This window comes from Heterodontus francisci, chromosome 19, assembly GCF_036365525.1.
Source record: "Heterodontus francisci isolate sHetFra1 chromosome 19, sHetFra1.hap1, whole genome shotgun sequence".
Taxonomy (NCBI): Eukaryota; Metazoa; Chordata; class Chondrichthyes; order Heterodontiformes; family Heterodontidae; genus Heterodontus; species Heterodontus francisci.
In genome coordinates, this window is record NC_090389.1 from 11,207,895 (window position 1) to 11,226,950 (window position 19,056).

The window sequence follows — 19,056 nt, forward strand, 5'->3', positions numbered from 1 at the left end:
TCCATGTTGAACAGCACTTGAAGGAACCACGGAAGGTGGCAAGTGTGCAGACTGTACTCTGAGTGGGGGACTTCAATGCCCATCACCAAGAGTGGCTCGGTAGCACAACTATGGACCGAGCTGGCAAAGTGCTAAAGGGCATAGATGCTAGACTGGGTCTGCGGCAGGCGGTGAGGGAATCAACAAGAGGAAAAAACATACTTGACCTCGTCCTCACCAATCTATCGCAGATGCATCTGTCCATGACCGTATTGGTAGGAGTGACCACCACACAGTCCTTGTGAAGACTAACCCTGTCTTCACATTGAGGATACCCTCCATCATGCTGTGTGGTACTACCACCGTGCTCAATGGGATAGATTTCGAACAGATAAAGCAACGCAAAACTGGGCATCCATGAGGCGCTGTGGGCCATCAGCAGCAGCAGAATTGTACTCAACTACAACCTGTAAACTCATGGCCCAGCACATCCCCCACTCTACCATTACCATCAAGCTGGGGGATCAACCCTGGTTCAATGAAGAGTGCAGGAGGGCATGCCAGGAGCAGCACCAGGCATACCTCAAAATGAGGCGTCAACCTGGTGAAACTACAACCCAGGACTACCTGCGTGCCAAACTGCGTAAGCAGCAAGCGATAGACAGAGCTAAGCGATCCCATAACCAACGGATCAGATCGAAGCTCTGCAGTCCTGCCACATCCAGTCGTGAATGGTGGTGGACAATTAAACAACTAACTGGAGGAGCTGTCTCCACAAATATCCCCATTCTCAATGATGGGGAGCCCAGCACATCAGTGCAAAAGATAAGGCTGAAGCATTTGCAGCAATCTTCAGCCAGAAGTGCCGAGTTGATGATCCATCTCGGCCTCCTCCTGAAGTCCCCAGCATCACAGATGCTGGTCTTCAGCCACTCCTTGTGATATCAAGAAACGACTGAAGGTACTGGATACTGCAAAGGCTATGGGCCCTGACGGCATTCCGGCAATTGTACAGAAGACTTGTGCTCCAGAACTTGCCACGTCCCTAGCCAAGCTGTTCCAGTATAGCTACAACACTGGCATCTACCCGGCAATGTGGAAAATTGCCTAGGTATGCCCTGTCCACAAAAAGCAGGACAAATCCAACTCAGCCAATTACCATCCCATCAGTCTACTCTTGATCATCAGTAAAGTGATGGAAGGCGATGTCGACAGTGCTATCCAGCGGCACTTGCTTAGCAACACCAAGTTTGGGTTCCGCCAGGACCACTCAGCTCCTGACCTCATTACAGCCTTGGTTCAAACATGGACAAAAGAGCTGAACTCAAGAGGTGAGGTGAGAGTGACTGCCCTTGACATCAAGGCAGCATTTGACCGAGTGTGGCATCAAGGAGCCCTAGCAAAACTGAGGTCAATGGGAATCAGGGGGAAAAGCCTCCGCTGGATGGAGTCATACCTAGCGCAAAGGAAGATGGTTGTGGTTGTTGGAGGTCAATCATCTCAGCTCCAGGACATCACTGCAGGAGCTTCTCAGGGTAGTGTCCTAGGCCCAACCATCTTCAGCTCCTTCATCAATGACCTTCCTTCAATCATAAGGTCAGAAGTGGGGATGTGTACTGATGATTGTACAATGTTTAGCAGCATTCGTGACTCCTCAGATACTGAAGCAGTCTGTGCAGAAATGCAGCAAGAGCTGGACAATATCCAGGCTTGGGCTGATAAGTGGCAAGTAACATTCACGCCACACAAGTGCCAGATAATGATTATCTCAAACAAGAGAGAATCTAACCATCTCCCCTGGTCGTTACAATCACTGAATCTACCCACTATCAACAACCTGGAGGTTACCATTGACCAGAAACTGAACTGGAATAGCCATATAAATACCATGGCTACAAGAGCAGGTCAGAGGCTAGGAATCCTGCGGCGAGTAACTCACCCCCTAACTCCCCAAAGCCTGTCCACCATCTACAAGGCACAAGTCAGGGGTGTGATGGAATACTCTCCACTTTACTGGATGGGTGCAGCTCCAACAACACTCAATAACCATCCAGGACAAAGCAGCCTGCTTGATTGGCATCCCATCCACAAACATTCACTCCCTCCATCAATGCATAGTGGCAGCAGTTTGTACTATCTACAAGATGCACTGCAGCAACGCACCAAGGCTCCTTCGACTGCACCTTCGAAACCCGCGACCTCTACCACCTAGAAAGACAAGGGCAGCAGATGCAAGGGAACACCACCACCTGCAGGTTCCCTCCAAGCCATACACCATCCTGACTTGGAACTATATTGCCGTTCCTTCATTGTCGCTGGGTCCAAATCCTGGAACTCCCTTCCTAACAGCACTGTGGGTGTACCTACCCCACATGGACTGCAGCAGTTCAAAAGGCAGCTCACCACCACCTTCCCAAGGGCAATTAGGGATGGGCAATAAATGCTGGCCTAGCCAGCGATACCCACATCCCATGAACGAATAAAAATCTTCACTGCTTTCCTCCCTCAGCCTCTTTACAGAGTGACTCTAATCCTCATTGATTTCAAATTCCTCTCTCCATGTAAACTTCCCAAGGCCATACCCTCGACCTTGGTATCTCACATGACCATGCTAGTCCCAACATATCAATCACAGATAAGCATCTCTGATCACGTTCTTGTATCACTCTCCACCTACATCCCTCTTCCACCCCCTAACTCTACCTCCTTCTGTATCTGTCCCTGGAAGAGTATCCTCAATTCACTTACAACTGCACTTTCAAAATCCCAACTGTCTGGCCTTTGGCCCTCCATTCGTTACAATATTTCTGCAGCTACTGATTTGCTCAACTGCACCCTCACCTCCACCTTCATTGCCCCAGTTCCCAATAAAACCATTACTCTCTCTCACCCTGGCCATTCCCCCCTGTACAGCCCTCATCGCCACTCCCTGAATTCCAAGAGTCACAAATTTGAAAGGATATGGTGGACAACTGGTTTAGCCATCTGCCACCAGATCTGGCTGGATCACTTAAAACACTATTGGATCCTGCTGTCATCTGATAAAACTGCTCACTATTTCAGGATCATCCTGGAATGCAAAGATAACCCCTGGCTTCTTTTCTCTACTGCAAACCGTCTTCTTAAACCCTTCTCCACCCTCATCTCCAACAATAAGTGCGAGAAACTCATGGACTTCTGTGTCACTAAGATGGAGACTATCCGATCAGTTGCCTCTGCCGTGTCCCTCCCTTCCACTGGCCCACCTGACCAAACTTCCTATAAAGCTCCCCCCCCCCCCCCCACCCTAGCCTGAACTCTCATCTTTCTCAAATCTCTCTCCTATCTCCCCTCATGCCCTCTCAGAGCTCATTTTGTCCATGAGACCCATCTCCTGCTCCCTCGATCCTATTCCCACTAAACTGATCACCCAACTTCCTCGCCTGGTCCCCATGTTAGCCGATATTGTTAACAGTTTTCTCTCGTGGCTCAACACACTCCTGGCTGGTCTCCCACATTTTACCCTCTGTAAACTTGAGGTCATCCAAAACTCCGCTGCCTGTGTTTTAACTCACACAAAGTCCTGTTCTCCTATCACTCCTGTGCTTGCTGACCTACATTAACTCCCTGTCAAGCAAAGTTTTGATTTTAAAATTCTCATCCTTATTGGCAAATCTCTCCATGACCTCACCCCTCCCTATCTCTGTAATCTCCGCCAGCCCCACAACCCTCCAAAATATCAGTGTTCCTCTAATGCTGGCCTCTTGTGCATCCCTGATTTTAACTGCTCCATCACTGGTGGCTGCGCCTTCAGTTGCCTCGGACATAAGCTGTGTAATTCCCTCCCTAAATGTCTCCACCTCACTTTCCTCCTTTAAGACACTCTTTAAAACCTACCTCTTTGACCAAGCTTTTGGTCATCTAACTTACTATCTCCTTTTGTAGCTCAGTGTCACACTTTGTTTTATAATGTTCCTGTGAAGCGCCTTGGGATGTTTTATTAAGTTAAAGGCATTATATAAATACGAGTTGCTGTTGTTGTACCTGAACTCTATCTATCCACCATTGCTCCCTACCCCTTGAAGCCCTTACCCAACAAAAATCGATCAATATCAGTCTTGAAAGCTCCATTTAACCCCCAGCATCCACAGCCTTTTGGAGGAGAATTCCCAATTTCCACTACTCTGTGTACAGATGTGCTTCCTCACTTCACTCCTAAATGGTCTAGCTCTAATTTTAAGATAATACCCCTTTGTTCTGGATTTCCCCACCAGAGCAAATAGTTTTTCTGGATCTCCCCCTTGGGTGGGCCCCTTCCCCAGGGGCAGACCCGACCACAAAACTGCTTCATGGGCATGTACATACAAGGCAGACTTTTATAAACCAGAGAATGCTGGATGGGCAAGTTCTACAGCATACACGTCACTTAACTACGTCATCCCTCCAGATGGCACCAGCTGAGCCGGCATTGTTAAACTCCTTCCAGCAAGCGGAAAGTAGTAAACATTTGAACACAAGGAATTTAGGATGCTGATTTAGACCCATGGGTCTGGATTAAGACAAGTTGCAGCTCTCGGGGTTTAACCACTGGCCTGCACTGAGTAAACTGATCTCAAGTGAGGCAGCAGTACAGACACTAGAATTGGGCAGGAGTAAAATCAGCCGGGTTTCCTGCCCCCAGTGACTTTTTATTAGAATGAATGCCCATGAACTGCGGAGTGGGCACAATTCCCTTCATAGTCGAATAGCTTGCGGACATTCATCTAAATGACCACTGTTTCAGGAGAGATGGGTGGGAGAGAACTGTTGTGCTTGGGTGCAGGGCTGGGGTGAGGGGAGGGTGGAGAAGGGGTGTTGGATTATCATTTCAACACCACATAATGACCCAACTTGAAGCTCAGAGACTTTGCACAGTTTATAAGGAGTCTCTTCCACAGGCCAGATCTGCACCAGGTGCATTTCTCACCTTGCAGCTCCATGGCATACAGCTGTCCCTCATGTGCCATGACGGGGAAAATCTCTTTCTCTATCGATGTAGGTCTGAGCTGCAGAGAAAAAGGACACAGAATCAGCACCAGTAACTGGACCCAGCAACCTCGCTCACACCATACCAGTGGGCTCACATACTCCCAATCTCATTAAACGGTCAGTTACACAGTCAACCTGACTCGCAGCATCACCCTGCCACCCTCACCTCCCTGCCCCCTCTTGCCATACATGCTGCACCCATCCACACCTTTCCCCTCCTCAACAAGCCACCGCACACATTATGCAAGCTATCTGCGAGTTGGCAGAGGATAATATGAACCCCCTAGGGGTGGGGGCTGTTAATTTACTACTCTCTTCCTAGGAAAAGGTGACTCTTACTCAGGTACAGTCATCTGGTCCTTCAGTCACCTAGCCAATCTTCAGGTTTGGCCCCAATCAATGGGCTATTTGGCTGTGGAGAGCATCACACCCAAGCCAGATTCACAGACTCAACCCTTTCCAGTGCAGATCCTTAGAGGGCAAAGAGGAGCAGGAACCTTGGGTGATTTTTCCCTTCCCAGCCCAGGGGCACTGCAGTCAAGATCACCTTTCTCACATAGACCAGGGACCAACCTGTGACACTGCTGATCTCTCGGGACGAGTAGTTAAAGCCTTAACCAGCTGGGGCATCAGAGGTGGCCAGGGAACTGGTTTCCTTCCTGACTTACAGGCACAAAGTTATTTGATTGTGCGCCAGGAGATCAGAGCAGACAGCAGTTTTGTTTTAGTGTCATAACTTCTGGTCTGAGCAATCCGGTTTTGGACTGGGAGAAAAATATCTGCTACAAAAGTGAAGTCACTGATAAAATCACTAATAATCTACGGCATTTACAAGTTATCGGATATATTAATAAATTGTAAGTTGTGAAAATCATCTAAATTTGTCAATTCCAGTTGGCACCCACTTCTGGGAGTAAACCCCACCCACACTGAAAGGACGAAAGTCTTGCGTCTGCCCACTGCCATTTCTGTAGCAGCTTTAATGTAGTAAAATGGTCCAAGGCACTTCACAAGACCATTATCAGACAACATTTCACATTGAGCCACATTGGGCAGCACAGTGGCGCAGTGGTTAGCACCGCAGCCTCACAGCTCCAGCGACCCGGGTTCAATTCTGGGTACTGCATGTGCGGAGTTTGCAAGTTCTCCCTGTGACTGTGTGGGTTTCCGCTGGGTGCTCCGGTTTCCTCCCACATCCAAAGACTTGCAGATTGATAGGTAAATTGGCCATTATAAATTGCCCCTAGTATAGGTAGGTGGTAGGGGAATTGAGGGAAGGTGGGGATGTGGTAGGAATATGGGATTAATGTAGGATTAGTATAAATGGGTAGTTGATGGTCGGCACAGACTCGGTGGGCCGAAGGGCCTGTTTCAGTGCTGTATCTCTAAATAAATAAATAAGGAAATGGTGGAGTGGAGTGACCAAAAATCAGCGATGCTCAACAGGCCAGAATTGGAGGAGTGCAGATATCTTGGAAGGTTATAGAACCAGAGAAAAATTACAGCACAGAAGGAGGCCATTAAGCCCATCATGTCTGTGCTGGCCACAAAGAAAAACTAGCCGCCCAATCTAATCCCACCTTCCAGCACCTGGTCCATAGCCTTGCAGGTTACAGCACTTCAGATGCATGTCCAGGTACCTTTTAAATGAGTTGAGGGTTTCTGCCTCCACCACCATTCCTGGCAGTGAATTCCAGACACCCACCACTCTCGGGGTGAAAATGCTTTTCTTCATGTTCTCTCATCCTTCTACCAATCACCTTAAATCTGTGCCCCCTGGTAATTGACCTCTCCACTAGAGGAAACAGGTCCTTCCTGTCTACTCTATCTAGGCCCCTCATAATTTTGTACACCTCAGTTAAGTCTCCCCTCAGCCTCCTCTGTTCTAAGGAAAACAACACTAGCCTATCCAATCTTTCCTCATAGCTGCAATTTTCAAGCCCTGGCAACATTCTTGTAAATCACCTCTGTACTCTCTCCAAAGCAATTATGTCCTTTCTGTAATGTGGTGACCAGAACTGTACACAAAACTCCAGCTGTGGCCTAACCAGCATTTTATACAGTTCCAGCATTACATCCCTGCTTTTGAATTCTAAACCTTGGCCAATAAAGGAAAGCATTCCATATGCCTTCTTCACCACTCTATCTACCTGTCCTCCCACCTTCAGGGACCTGTGGACATGCACGCCAAGGTCTCTCATTTCTTCTACCCCTCTCAATATCCTCCCGTTTACTGTGTATTCTCTTGCTTTGTTTGCCCTCCCCAAATGCATTACCTCACACTTCTCTGGATTGAATTCCATTTGCCACTTTTAGGAACATAGGAGTAGGCCATTCAAATTTGATCATGGCTGATCATCCACTTCAATGCCTTTTTCCCACACTATCCTCATATCCCCTTATATCACTTGTATTTAGAAATCTGTCAATCTCTGCTTTAAGCAACCTCAATGACTGAGCTTCCACAGCCCTCTGGGGTAGAGAATTCCAAAGATTCACAACCTCTGAGTAAAGAAATTTCTCCTCATCTCTGTCCTAAGTGGCTTCCCCCTTATTTTGAAATTGTGCCCCTGGTTCTAAACTCCCCAACCAGGGAAACATCTTAACTGCATCTACCCTGTCTATCCTTTTATCTCTTTAAGTATTTTGTAGATTTCAATGAGATCACCTCTCATTCTTCGAAACTCAAGAGAATACGGGTCCAATTTCCCCAATCTCTCTTCATAGGACAGTCCCGCCATCCCGGGAACAGGTCAGGAACATTTGTTGCGCTCCCTCTATGACAATAATATCCTTCCTAAGGTAAGGGGACCAAAACTGCACACAGTACTCCAGGTGCCCTCTAACCAAGGTTCTATACAATTGAAGCAAGACTTCACTACTCCTGTTCTCAAATCCTCTTGCGATAAAGGTTAACATACCATTACCCTTCTTAATTGCTTGCTGCACCTGCATGTTAGCTTTCAATGACTTATTGACAAGGACACCCAGGTCCCTTTGTATATCTACACTTTCTAATCTCTTGCCATTGAAGAAATACTCTGCACATCTGTTCCTCCTACCAAAGTGGATAACCTCACATTTTTCCACATTATATTCCATCTGCCATGTTCTTGCCCACTGTCTGTCCAAACCCCCTTGAAGCCGCTTTGCATCTTCCTCACAACACACATTCCCACCTAGTTTTGTGTCATCCGCAAACTTGGAAATACTACAATTGGTCCCCACATTCAAATCATTGATATATTGTAAACAGCTGGGACCCAAGCACTGATCCTTGCGGTACCCCACTCGTCACAGCTTGCCAATGCGAGAATGACCCATTTATTGCTACTCTCTGCTTTCTGCCCATTAACCAATCCTTAATCCATGCCAGTATATTACCTCCTATCCCATGTGCCTTAATTTTGCTAACCAACCTCCTGTGGGGACTTTATCAAAAGCCTTCTGAAAATCCAAGTATAATACATCCACCCACTCCCCTTTATCAATTCTTTTAGTAACATCCTCAAAAAACTCCAACAGGTTTGTCAAACCATGATTTCCCATTCATAAATCCATGTTGACTATGCCCAACCTGATTATTGTTATCCAAGTGTCCATTTATCATATCCTTTAGAATAGATTCCAGCATTTTCCCAAAGACTGATGTAAGGCTAACAGGTCTGTAATTTCCTGTTTTCTCTCTCCCTCCCTTCTTCAATATTGGGGTGACATTTGTTACCTTCCAATAAACACGAACTGCTCTAGAATCTATAGAATTTTGGAAGATGATCACCAATGCATCCACTACCTCCATAGCTACCTCTTTCAACACTCTGGGATGTAGAATATCAGGTCCTGGGGACTTATCAACCTTCAGCCCCAATAATTTCTCCAATACAACCTTCTTACTAATACTAATTTCCTTCAATTCCTCATTCTTCCTAATCCCTTAGATCTCTAATTCTGGGAGATTTCTTGCATCTTCCTCAGTGAAGACAGACACAAAGTAATCATTTAGCTTCTCTACCGTTTCTCTATTCCCCATTATAAATTCTCCTGACTCTGCCTGTAATGGGCCCACATTTGCCTTAGCCAAACGTTTCCTTTTTACGTACCTATGCTTTTACAGTCCCTTTTATATTTTTTGCTAGCTTACATTCATATTCTATTCTCCCTTTATCAGTTTGTTCGTCCTCCTTTACTGTATTCTAAAATACTCCCATTCCTCAGGTATACTGCTATTTCTGGCAAGTTGATAGTTTATCTTTTAATCTTATACAATCCTTAACTTCCTTTGTTAGCCACCATTGACTGCCTTTACTTTTGGGGTTTTTGTGCCTTCAAGGAATGTATAGTTGCTGTAAACTATGTAATATTTCTTTAAAGACTATCCATTGCCTATGTATTCTCATACCTTTTAATGTATTTTCCCAATCCACCTCAGCCAATTTGCCCCTCATACCTTCATAATTTCCTTTGTTCAAATGTAACACCCTGGCTTCAGATTGAACTCTCTCACTTTCAAACATAATGTAAAATTATATCATATTATAGTCATTCATCCCTAAAGGTTCTTTAACAAGATTATTAATTAGCCCTTTCTCATTACATAATACTAGATCTAAAATAACGTGTTCTCTAGTCAGTTCCTCAACACACTACTCTAGAAAACCATCCCTAACACACTCCAGAAACTCGTCCTCCACAGTATTAGTGCTCATTAGGTTTACCCAGTCTATATGCAGATTGAGGTCACTCATGATTACTGTATTACCCATGCTTCTCTAATCTCCTGATTAATACCATGCCCCACACTACCACTACTGTTTGGTGCTCTATAAACAACTCCTACCAATGTTTGCTGCCCTTGCTGTTTCTTAGCTCCACCCAAACAGATTCCACATTTTGTTCTTCTGATCTGAGATCCTCCCTTACTAATCCCTTCCCTTATTATCAGCGCAACACCACATCCTTTTCCTTTTTGCCTGTCCTTCCTATATGTCGAATATCCTTGAATATTCAGTTCCCAGTCTTGGTCACCCTATGGCCACGTTTCCATTATAACAATTAGATCATACCCATTTATCTCTATTTGGGCCTTTAAATCATCTATCTTGTTGCGAATGCTGAGTGCATTCAGGTAAAGTGCCCTTAACCCTGTCTTCTTGACATTCTGCATTCTAAGCCGAGTTGATGCTAGCCTTTATTTCACCTGCCTTCCAATGTCGCTTGCTACTTTTCTACCTCCTGTTACCAGCTTTACTTCCTTCTAATGTGAGCTACCCCTCAGGTTCCCATCCCCCTGACAAGCTAGTTTAAACCCTCCCCAATAGCACTCACAAATCTCCCTGCGAGGATGTTAGTTCCTGTCCTGTTAAGGTGTAGCCCGTCTAACTTGTACAGGTCCCAGCTGCCCCAGAACCAGTCCCAATGCCTCAGAGATCTGATGCCCTCTCTCCTACACCAATTCTCCAGCCAAGGGTTCAATCGATCAATCCTCCTATTCCTATGCTCACTAACACATGGCACTGGGAGCAATCCTGAGATTACTGCTTTGGAGGTCCTGCTTTTTAATTTCCTTCCTAACTCCCTAAAATCTGCTTTCAGGACCTCATTCCTCTTCCTATCTATGTCATTGGTACCAAAGTGAATCACGACCTCTGGCTGTTCATCCTCCCCCAGAAGGATGTCCTGCAGTCTCTCCGTAACATCCTTGGCCCTGGCACCAGGGAGGCAACACACCATCCTGGAGTCACCTTTACTGCCGCAGAAACGCCTGTCTGATCCCGACTATCGAATCCCCTATCAACATTGCTCTTCCACTCTTCTTCCTCCCCTCCTGTGCAGTTGAGCCATCTGTGGTGCCACTGACTTTGCTCTGGCTTCAATCGTTCTCACCAGTATCCAAAATGGAAAACCGATTAGCAAGCAAGATAGACTCATGGGACTCCGGCACTACCTGCCTGATGGTTTTAGACTGCCTGACAGTCACCCATTCCCTCTCTGCTTGCATGTTCCTAACCTGCAGTGTGACCACCTCCCTAAACGTGCTATCCACGTAGTCCTCTGCCTTGCGGATGCACAACATTGACTTTAGCCACTGCTCGAGTTCCGAAAGCCAGAGCTTAAGCTTCTGCAGCTGGTGACAGTTCCTGCATATGTGTTCGTCTAGGACACGTGGTGCACCCATGACTTCCCACATACCGCAGGACGTACATTCCACTTGGCCAACTCGCCCACTCAACTAAACCATTGAAATCATTCGGGAGTCTACAGCTATCCTCTTCACTATCAACTACATCGCCAATTTTTGCGTCATCAGCAAACTTCTCAATCATGCCTCCCACATTTAAGTCCAAATCATTAATACATACCACGAACATCAGGGGACCCAACACTGAGCCCTGTGGAACGCCACTAGAAACAGCTTTCCATTCGCAAAAACATCCGTCGACTACTACCCTTTGTTTCCTGTCACAGAGCCAATTCTGGATCTAATCTGCCACATTCCTCTGTATCCCATGGGCTTTCATTTTACTGACCAGTCTGCCATGTGAGATTTTGTCAAATGCCTTACTAAAATCCATGTAGACCACATCCACTGCACTACCCTCATCAATCCTTCTTGTTACTTCCTCAAAAAACTCAATTAAGTTAGTAAGACATGACCTTCCCTTAACAAATCCATGCTGGCTATCCTAGATTAATCCATGCCTTTCTAAGTGGCAGTTTATCCTGTTCCTCAGAACTGATTCTAACAATTTGGGGCAGCACAGTGGTTAGCACTGCAGCCTCACAGCTCCAGCGACCCGGGTTCAGTTCTGGGTACTGCCTGTGCGGAGTTTGCAAGTTCTCCCTGTGACCGCGTGGGTTTTCGCCGGGTACTCCGGTTTCCTCCCACAGCCAAAGACTTGCAGGTTGATAGGTAAATTGGCCATTATAAATTGCCCCTAGTATAGGTAGGTGGTAGGGGAATATAGGGGATGTGGAAGGAATATGGGATTAGTATAAATGGGTGGTTGATGGTCGGCACAGACTCGGTGGGCCAAAGGGCCTGTTTCAGTGCTGCATCTCTAAATAAAATAAAAATTTTAAAAAATAAATTAAATAAATAAATTTCTCCACCACCAAAGTCAGACTGCTCGGCCTGTAATTATTTGGCCTATCCCTCGCACCCTTTTTTAAACAATGGTATAACGTTCACAGACCTCCAATCCTCTGGCACCTTGAGGTGAGGATCCAGTGAGGATTTGAAGATGATCCTCAGCGCATCCGCTATTTCCTCCCTGGCTTCCTTTAACAACTTGGGATGCAATCTATCCCAGCCCTGGCAATTTATCCACTTTCAAGGATATCAGACCCTCTAGTACTTCCTCTCTCATTATGCTTATCATATCTAATATTTCACACTGTTCCTGCTCCTCTTTTACTACAATGTCGGCATCATCCCTCTCCTTTGTGAAGACAGAGACAAAGTACTCATTAAGAACCCTGCCCACATCTTCTGCATCCACGCATAAGTTCCCTTGTACATCTGATAGGCCGTATCCTTTCCTTAGTTATCCACTTGCTCTTAATTACTGATAAAACATCTTTGGGTTTTCTTTGATTTTACCTGCCAATAATTTTTCATGTCCTCTCTTGCTTTTCTAATTTCCTTTTTGACTTCACCCCTGCACTTTCTATACTCCTCTAGACTTTCTAAAGTGTAAAGTTTTTTGCGATCATCATAAGCTTTCTTTTTCTTCTTTAACTTACCCTGTATGCTTTTAGATAACCAAGGCACTCTAGATTTGGCCGTACCACCCTTTACCTTTGTGGGGACATGCCTACACTGTGCCTGCAGAATCTCACTTTTGAATGCCTCCCATTGGTTTGGCACTGATTTTCCTTCAAGTAGCTGTATCCAGTCCAATTTCGCCAGATCGCCTCTCAGTTTCGTAAAATTTGCATTCCCCCAATTAAGAACTTTTACTCCTGTTCTATCGTTGTCCTTTTCCATGAATATGCTAAAACTAATTGTATTATGGTCACTACCTCCAAAATGGTCACTGCTACTTCATCCACTTGCTTCATTACTGAAGACTAAATCTAGAATTGCGCCCCCTCTCGTTAGGGTTGTTACATGCTGGCTAAAAAAGTTCTCTTGAATGCAGTTCAAGAATTTTGTGCCCTCTGTACCCTTCACACTGTATCCCAGTTGATATTAGGGTAGTTGAAATCCCCAACAATTTTTGCACTCAGAAATTTCCTACATATATGTTCTTCTCCGTCTCACTATTTGGGGGTCTATAGTACACTCCTAATTGTGTCGTTGCCCCTTTTTTTATTTCTGAGCTCAACCCATATGGCCTCAATTGATGATTCATATCGCTATCATCGTTCCTCACAGCTATTGTTAGTTCCTTAACCAATAATGCTACACCCCCTCCTTTTTTATCCCCCTCCCTATCCCGCCTGAAAATTTTATATCCAGGGATGTTGAGCTGCCATTCTTGTCCCTCTTTAAGCCAAGTTTTTGTTATAGCAATGATATCGTGTTGCCATGTGTCTATCTATGCCCTCAGCTCATTGGCTTTATTTACTATACTCCTTACATTTAAATAAATACATTTAACGTTGCCAAATTCCTGTGCTGCACACTTTTAACCTTTGTTTCTTCTGTCTTTCAGTCACTCACTAATTTTCTGCCTCCCGTTCCCTGCCCTGAAATTGTCCTATCTGAAACTGCCCTGAGGTGCCCATCCCCCTGCCAAACTAGTTTAAACCATCCCCAACAGCACTAGCAAACCTTCCTGCAAGGATATTTGTCCCAGTCCTGTTCAGCTGTAGACCGGTCCTGTAGACCGTCGGCTTGTACAGGTCTCTCCTTCCCCAGAACCAGTCCCAATGCCCCAGAAATCTGAAGCCCTCCCTCCTGCACCATCTCTCCAGCTACACATTCATCTGGTGTATTCTCCTATTTCTATACTCATGTGGCATTGGGAGTAATCCAGAGATTACTACCTTTGAGGTCCTACTTGCAAATCTCTTTCCTTACTCCCTAAACTCAGCCTGCAGGACCTCATTCCTCTTTAGAGTCATAGAGTCGTACAGCATAGAAACAGGCCCTTTGGCCCACCGCGTCCATGCCGACCATAATGCCTATCTATACTAATTCCACCTGCCTGCATTAATTCCATATCCCTCAATGCCTTGCTCATTCAAGTACCTGTCCAGATGCCTCTTAAATGTCGCTACTGTTCCTGCCTCCACCACCTCCTCTGGCAGCTCATTCCAGATATGCACTATTCTTTGTGTGAAAAATTTACCCCTTTGATCCCCTTTAAACCTCCTCCCTCTCACCTTAAATCTATGCCCTCTAGTTTTAGTCACCCCTACCATGGGAAACAGACTCTGGCTATCTACCCTATCTATGCCTCTCATAATTTTATATACCTCTATCATGTCCCCTCTCAGCCTCCTTCACTCCAGGGAAAACAGACCCAGCCTATCCAATCTCTCTTTATAACTCAAGCCCTCCAAACCAGGCAACATCCTTGTGAATCTTTTCTGCACCCTCTCGAGCTTAATCACATCTTTCCTGTAGTGCGGCGACCAGAACTGCACACAGTACTCCAAATGCAGCCTAACCAACGTTATGTACAACTGTAACATGACGTCGCAACTCTTGTACTCAATGCTTCGGCCAATGAAGGCAAGCATGCCATACGCCTTCTTCACCACCCTGTATACCTGTGTTGCCACTTTCAGGGAACTATGTACTTGCATGCCAAGGTCTCTCTGCTCAACAACACTCCCCAGGGCCCTGCCATTCACTGTGTATGTCCTGCCCTGGTTTAACTTCCCAAAATGCATCACTTCACACTTGTCTGCGGTAAATTCCATTTGTCACTCCCTTGCCCACTTTCCCAGTTGATCTATATTCTGTTGTAACCTTAGACAACCTTCTTCACTGTCCACTATACCACCAATTTTGGTGTTATCTGCAAACTTACTAATCATGCCCCTTACATTCACATCCAAGTCATTAATATATATGACAAACAACAGAGGGCCCAGCACCGATCCCTGCGGCACACCACTGGTCACCCTCTGCCTCCTATCACCAAGCTAATTTTGTATCCAATTTGCTAACTCACCCTGGATCCCATGTGTTCAAAACTTCTGGACCAGCCTACCATGCGGGACCTTGTCAAAGGCCTTGCTAAAGTCCATGTAGACAACGTCCATCGCCCTGCCCTCGTCAATCCTCTTGGTCACCTCCTCGAAAAACTCAATCAAATTCGTGAGACGATTTCCCACGCACAAAGCCATGCTGACTATCCCTTATCAGACCATGCCTTTCCAGATGCATATAAATCCTGTCTCTCAGAATCCTTTCCAATAACTTTCCCACTACTGATGTAAGGCTCACCGGCCTGTAGTTCCCTGGCTTATCCCTGCTGCCCTTCTTAAATAAAGGCACAACATTAGCTATCCTCCAGTTTTCCGGTACCTCACCTGTAGCTAACGATGATACAAAAATCTCTGCCAGGGCCCCAGCAATCTCCTCCCTTGCTTCCCAGAGCATCCTAGGATACACCTGGTCCTGCCCTGGGGATTTCTTCCTATATCGTTGGTACCCCTGGCTCGCACCCTCGCCCTCCAGAATGCTCTATAGCCACTTGGTGATATCCATGACCCTTGCACCAGGGAGGCAACATACCATCCTGGAATCACATCAAAGACCACAGAAACACCTATTGGTTCCCCTAACTACAGAATCCCCTACCACTATTGCTCTCTCTTCTTTTCTCCTCCCTCCCTGCACAGCTGAGCCACCCATGGTGCTCTGGTCATGACTCTCGCTGCACTCTCCAGAGGAACCCTCTTTCCCATCGGTACTCAGAACTGAATACCGGTTAGAAAGTGGGATGCCCTCCAGGGACTCCTGCACTATTTGCCTTGACCTTCTTGCCTGAGGAAGGCTGGAGGAGATTACAGAGATAGGGAGGCACAGCGGCAATGGGTGAATGGGACTTAGTCCAAGTTAGGATACAGGCAGCAGAGTTTTGGATGATCTCTACGGAGGGTAGCCTGTGGCAGTTTTATTTCACCTTTCACTGTGACTACAGCCAACATAAAATGGTTTGATGCTCCGTTCCTCAGCACCAACATCCTTCACTTTGACATGTAGTGGTTTTAGGACCATGATTTACACCAAGTACTGTCTTCAACGTACACTGAGATAATATTCAAAGTGACTTTGAACAAAAGGCATTGTAGGTTCCACTGCTCTTCAGCAATGGGCCTGAAATCTTCCTCTTCACTTGGCAAAGGACAGTGATTAGATTGGAGGCACAATACAGCAGCTTCCTGTAAAGGAAATCGTACCTGGATCCTGTTCAGAATTGTGGGGCTGAAGATATACATCCCTGCATTGATCTTGTTTGACACAAACACCTGAGGCTTCTCCACGAATCGGTGTATCCGCCCAATCTCTGCTTCATATATGACTACCCCATATTTGGACGGTTCCTCCACTCTAGTAACCTGTCAAACAGATGAGCTTATTAAAGAGGACTGGTTATTACAGGGAGAATGGTAAGGTCAATGAAAGCGACTGGGGAGAAGATGATGCAGGAAGGATGTTTCTCCTGGCTGGGGAGTCCAGAACCAGGGAACACAGTTTCAGATTAAGGGGGCAGGCCATTTAGGACTGAGATGAAGAGGAATTTATTCACTCAGAGGGTGGTGAATCTTTGTAATTCTCTGCCCCAGAGGGCTGTGGAGACTCAGTCATTGAGTATGTTCAAGACTGAGATCAATAGATTTCTCAATATTAAAAACATCAAGGGTTACGGGGATCGTGCGGGAAATAGCGTTGAAGTAGAAGATCAGCCATGATCTCATTGAATGGCAGAGCGGGCTCGAAGGGCTGAATGGCCTACTCCATTCCTTATGTTCTTCAAAAGACAATGCTTTTCAGTCTCCCCGAACCATTGTTCAGCTGCTGGGACAGTAAGCAGGCAATTCCCAGTACTTCACTCAGCCGCTGCGACACTTAGCACACAGCTCCCAGTGCATCACTCAGCTGCTGGGACACTTAGCACACAGCTCCCAGTGCGTCAGTCAGCTGCTGGGACACTTAGCACACAGCTCCCAGTGCGTCAGTCAGCTGCTGGGACACTTAGCACACAGCTCCCAGTACATCACTCAGCTGCTGGGACACTTAGCACACAGCTCCCAGTACGTCACTCAGCTGCTGGGACACTTAGCACACAGCTCCCAGTACGTCACTCAGCTGCTGGGACACTTAGCACACAGCTCCCAGTACGTCACTCAGCTGCTGGATAAAGAAGAATACCCTTGATTAACTCGAGACAATAGTTTGCTGCTATAGCTCTAACACGGCACCTGTTTCTGGTCCAATATACGAGAGGGCAAGTTCACTGATGGGCATTACAGTGGACACGAGAGCGTCTAAAGGCAGTGTTAACAGATGCAGTACTTACCACTATGGTACCCTCCTTTCCATGATGCTTATGAAAGCGGACCATCTCTTCAAAGGGGAACTCACAGATAACGTCGCTGTTTAAAACAAAGAAAGGCTCCGAGCTGCTGGTGAACAGCTCACGGGCCAGAGCGAGGGGTCCAGCTGCAAACACAACACCACAAGAGTGAGAAAGGCCAAATACAGTCACATGCTCTGACATGAGAGCCCTTACACAGCAACATGGCCAATCTGCCCATGTGGGAGGTTCCTCTCCACCTGTCTGTTACTGATTCCCTCTTCAGGGCGGCACTGTCACCCAATCATTTACTAAGCAGGAGAGCAGACAGACAATGGCTTAGCATTCAATTGCCCCCTCCCTGCTTCAAATGGCACCTGAACCCTCTCCCCTCACGGGTAGCCGAAGTTTGGACACTTACTCTGAGGGAACCACAGCCTAAAGCCTGCATCCTGGCACTCGATGGTTAAATGATACAGGTTTCAATTGGTCCTTTTAAGATGGAGATCAATAAATTTTTATTGGGTAAAGGTATCAAAGGATATGGAGCAGAAGCAGGTAAATGGACTTGTGGTACGGATCAGCCATGATCTAACTGAATAGCAGAGTAGGTTCAAGGGGCTGAATGGCCTCCTCCTGGTGCTTTGTTTCACCGACTACAAGCAGGTATTGGTGTGGTATAAACACCCCTCAACAGATGCAATAGTTACTTCATTCAAACAGATTCCAGATCAGAATAGCACTATTTTAATGAAGTTTAGAAATAACCCTTTCCTGTAACGTTTGGTGTGAGAGGGGAGAAGCCAGGATTCCAACAGGGAGAAACAATGTCAATCAAAGCTAATGAGCAATGATTAACTTTTAAATCACATAATGTCTCTCAACTCCCATCAGGGGCAAGGTGTGAAAGGTGAGCATGGACCTTTAGATGCTTTCACTGCCAGATGGTGATAACTGTGGCAAGTAACATTCGTGCCACACAAGTGGCAGTCAATGACCATGTCCAACAAGAGAGAATCTAACCATCTCCCCTTGACATTCAACAGCATTACCATCGCTGAATCCCCCACTATCAACATCCTAGGGTTTACCACTAACCAGAAACTTAACTGGACAGGTCAGAGGCTGGGAATTCCGAGTAAGCCACCCCCCCCCCTCCGTCTCCCCAAAGCCAGTCCACTATCCACAAGGCACGAGTCACGGGTATGATGGAATATTCTCCATTTGCCCAGATAAGTGTGGCTCCAACAACATAAGAAGCTCAACACCATCCAGGACAAAACAGCCCGCTTGATTGGCACCCCATCCACCACCTTCAACAATCTCCCTCCACCACCGACGCACAGTGGCAGCAGTGTGTAGCATCTACAAGATGCACTGCAGCAACTCACCAAGGCTCCATCGACAGCACCTTCCTAACCCGTGACCTCGACCACCTAGAGGGACAAGGGCAGCAGACACATGGGAACACCACCACCTATACGTTCCCCTCCAAGCCACACACCGTCCTGACGTGGAACTATATCACCGTTCCTTCACTGTCACTGGGTCAAAATCCTGGAACTCCCTTCCTAACAGCACTGTGGATGCA

General features: G+C 46.4%; 1 protein-coding gene across 4 annotated transcripts in view; it reads right to left on the reverse strand.

The window, feature by feature from the left end:
- Positions 1–19,056, reverse strand: part of gmppb (GDP-mannose pyrophosphorylase B) — a 44,549-nt gene that overhangs the window by 17,094 nt on the left and 8,399 nt on the right. For all 4 annotated transcript variants that reach the window (XM_068051369.1, XM_068051370.1, XM_068051367.1 and 1 more), the window contains 3 exons: positions 17,469–17,611; positions 16,348–16,506; positions 4,925–5,003 (listed from right to left, as the gene is read on the reverse strand). In XM_068051369.1, coding sequence (XP_067907470.1) covers positions 4,925–5,003; positions 16,348–16,506; positions 17,469–17,611 — 381 coding nt within the window. The remainder of the gene's footprint in view (positions 1–4,924; positions 5,004–16,347; positions 16,507–17,468; positions 17,612–19,056) is intronic.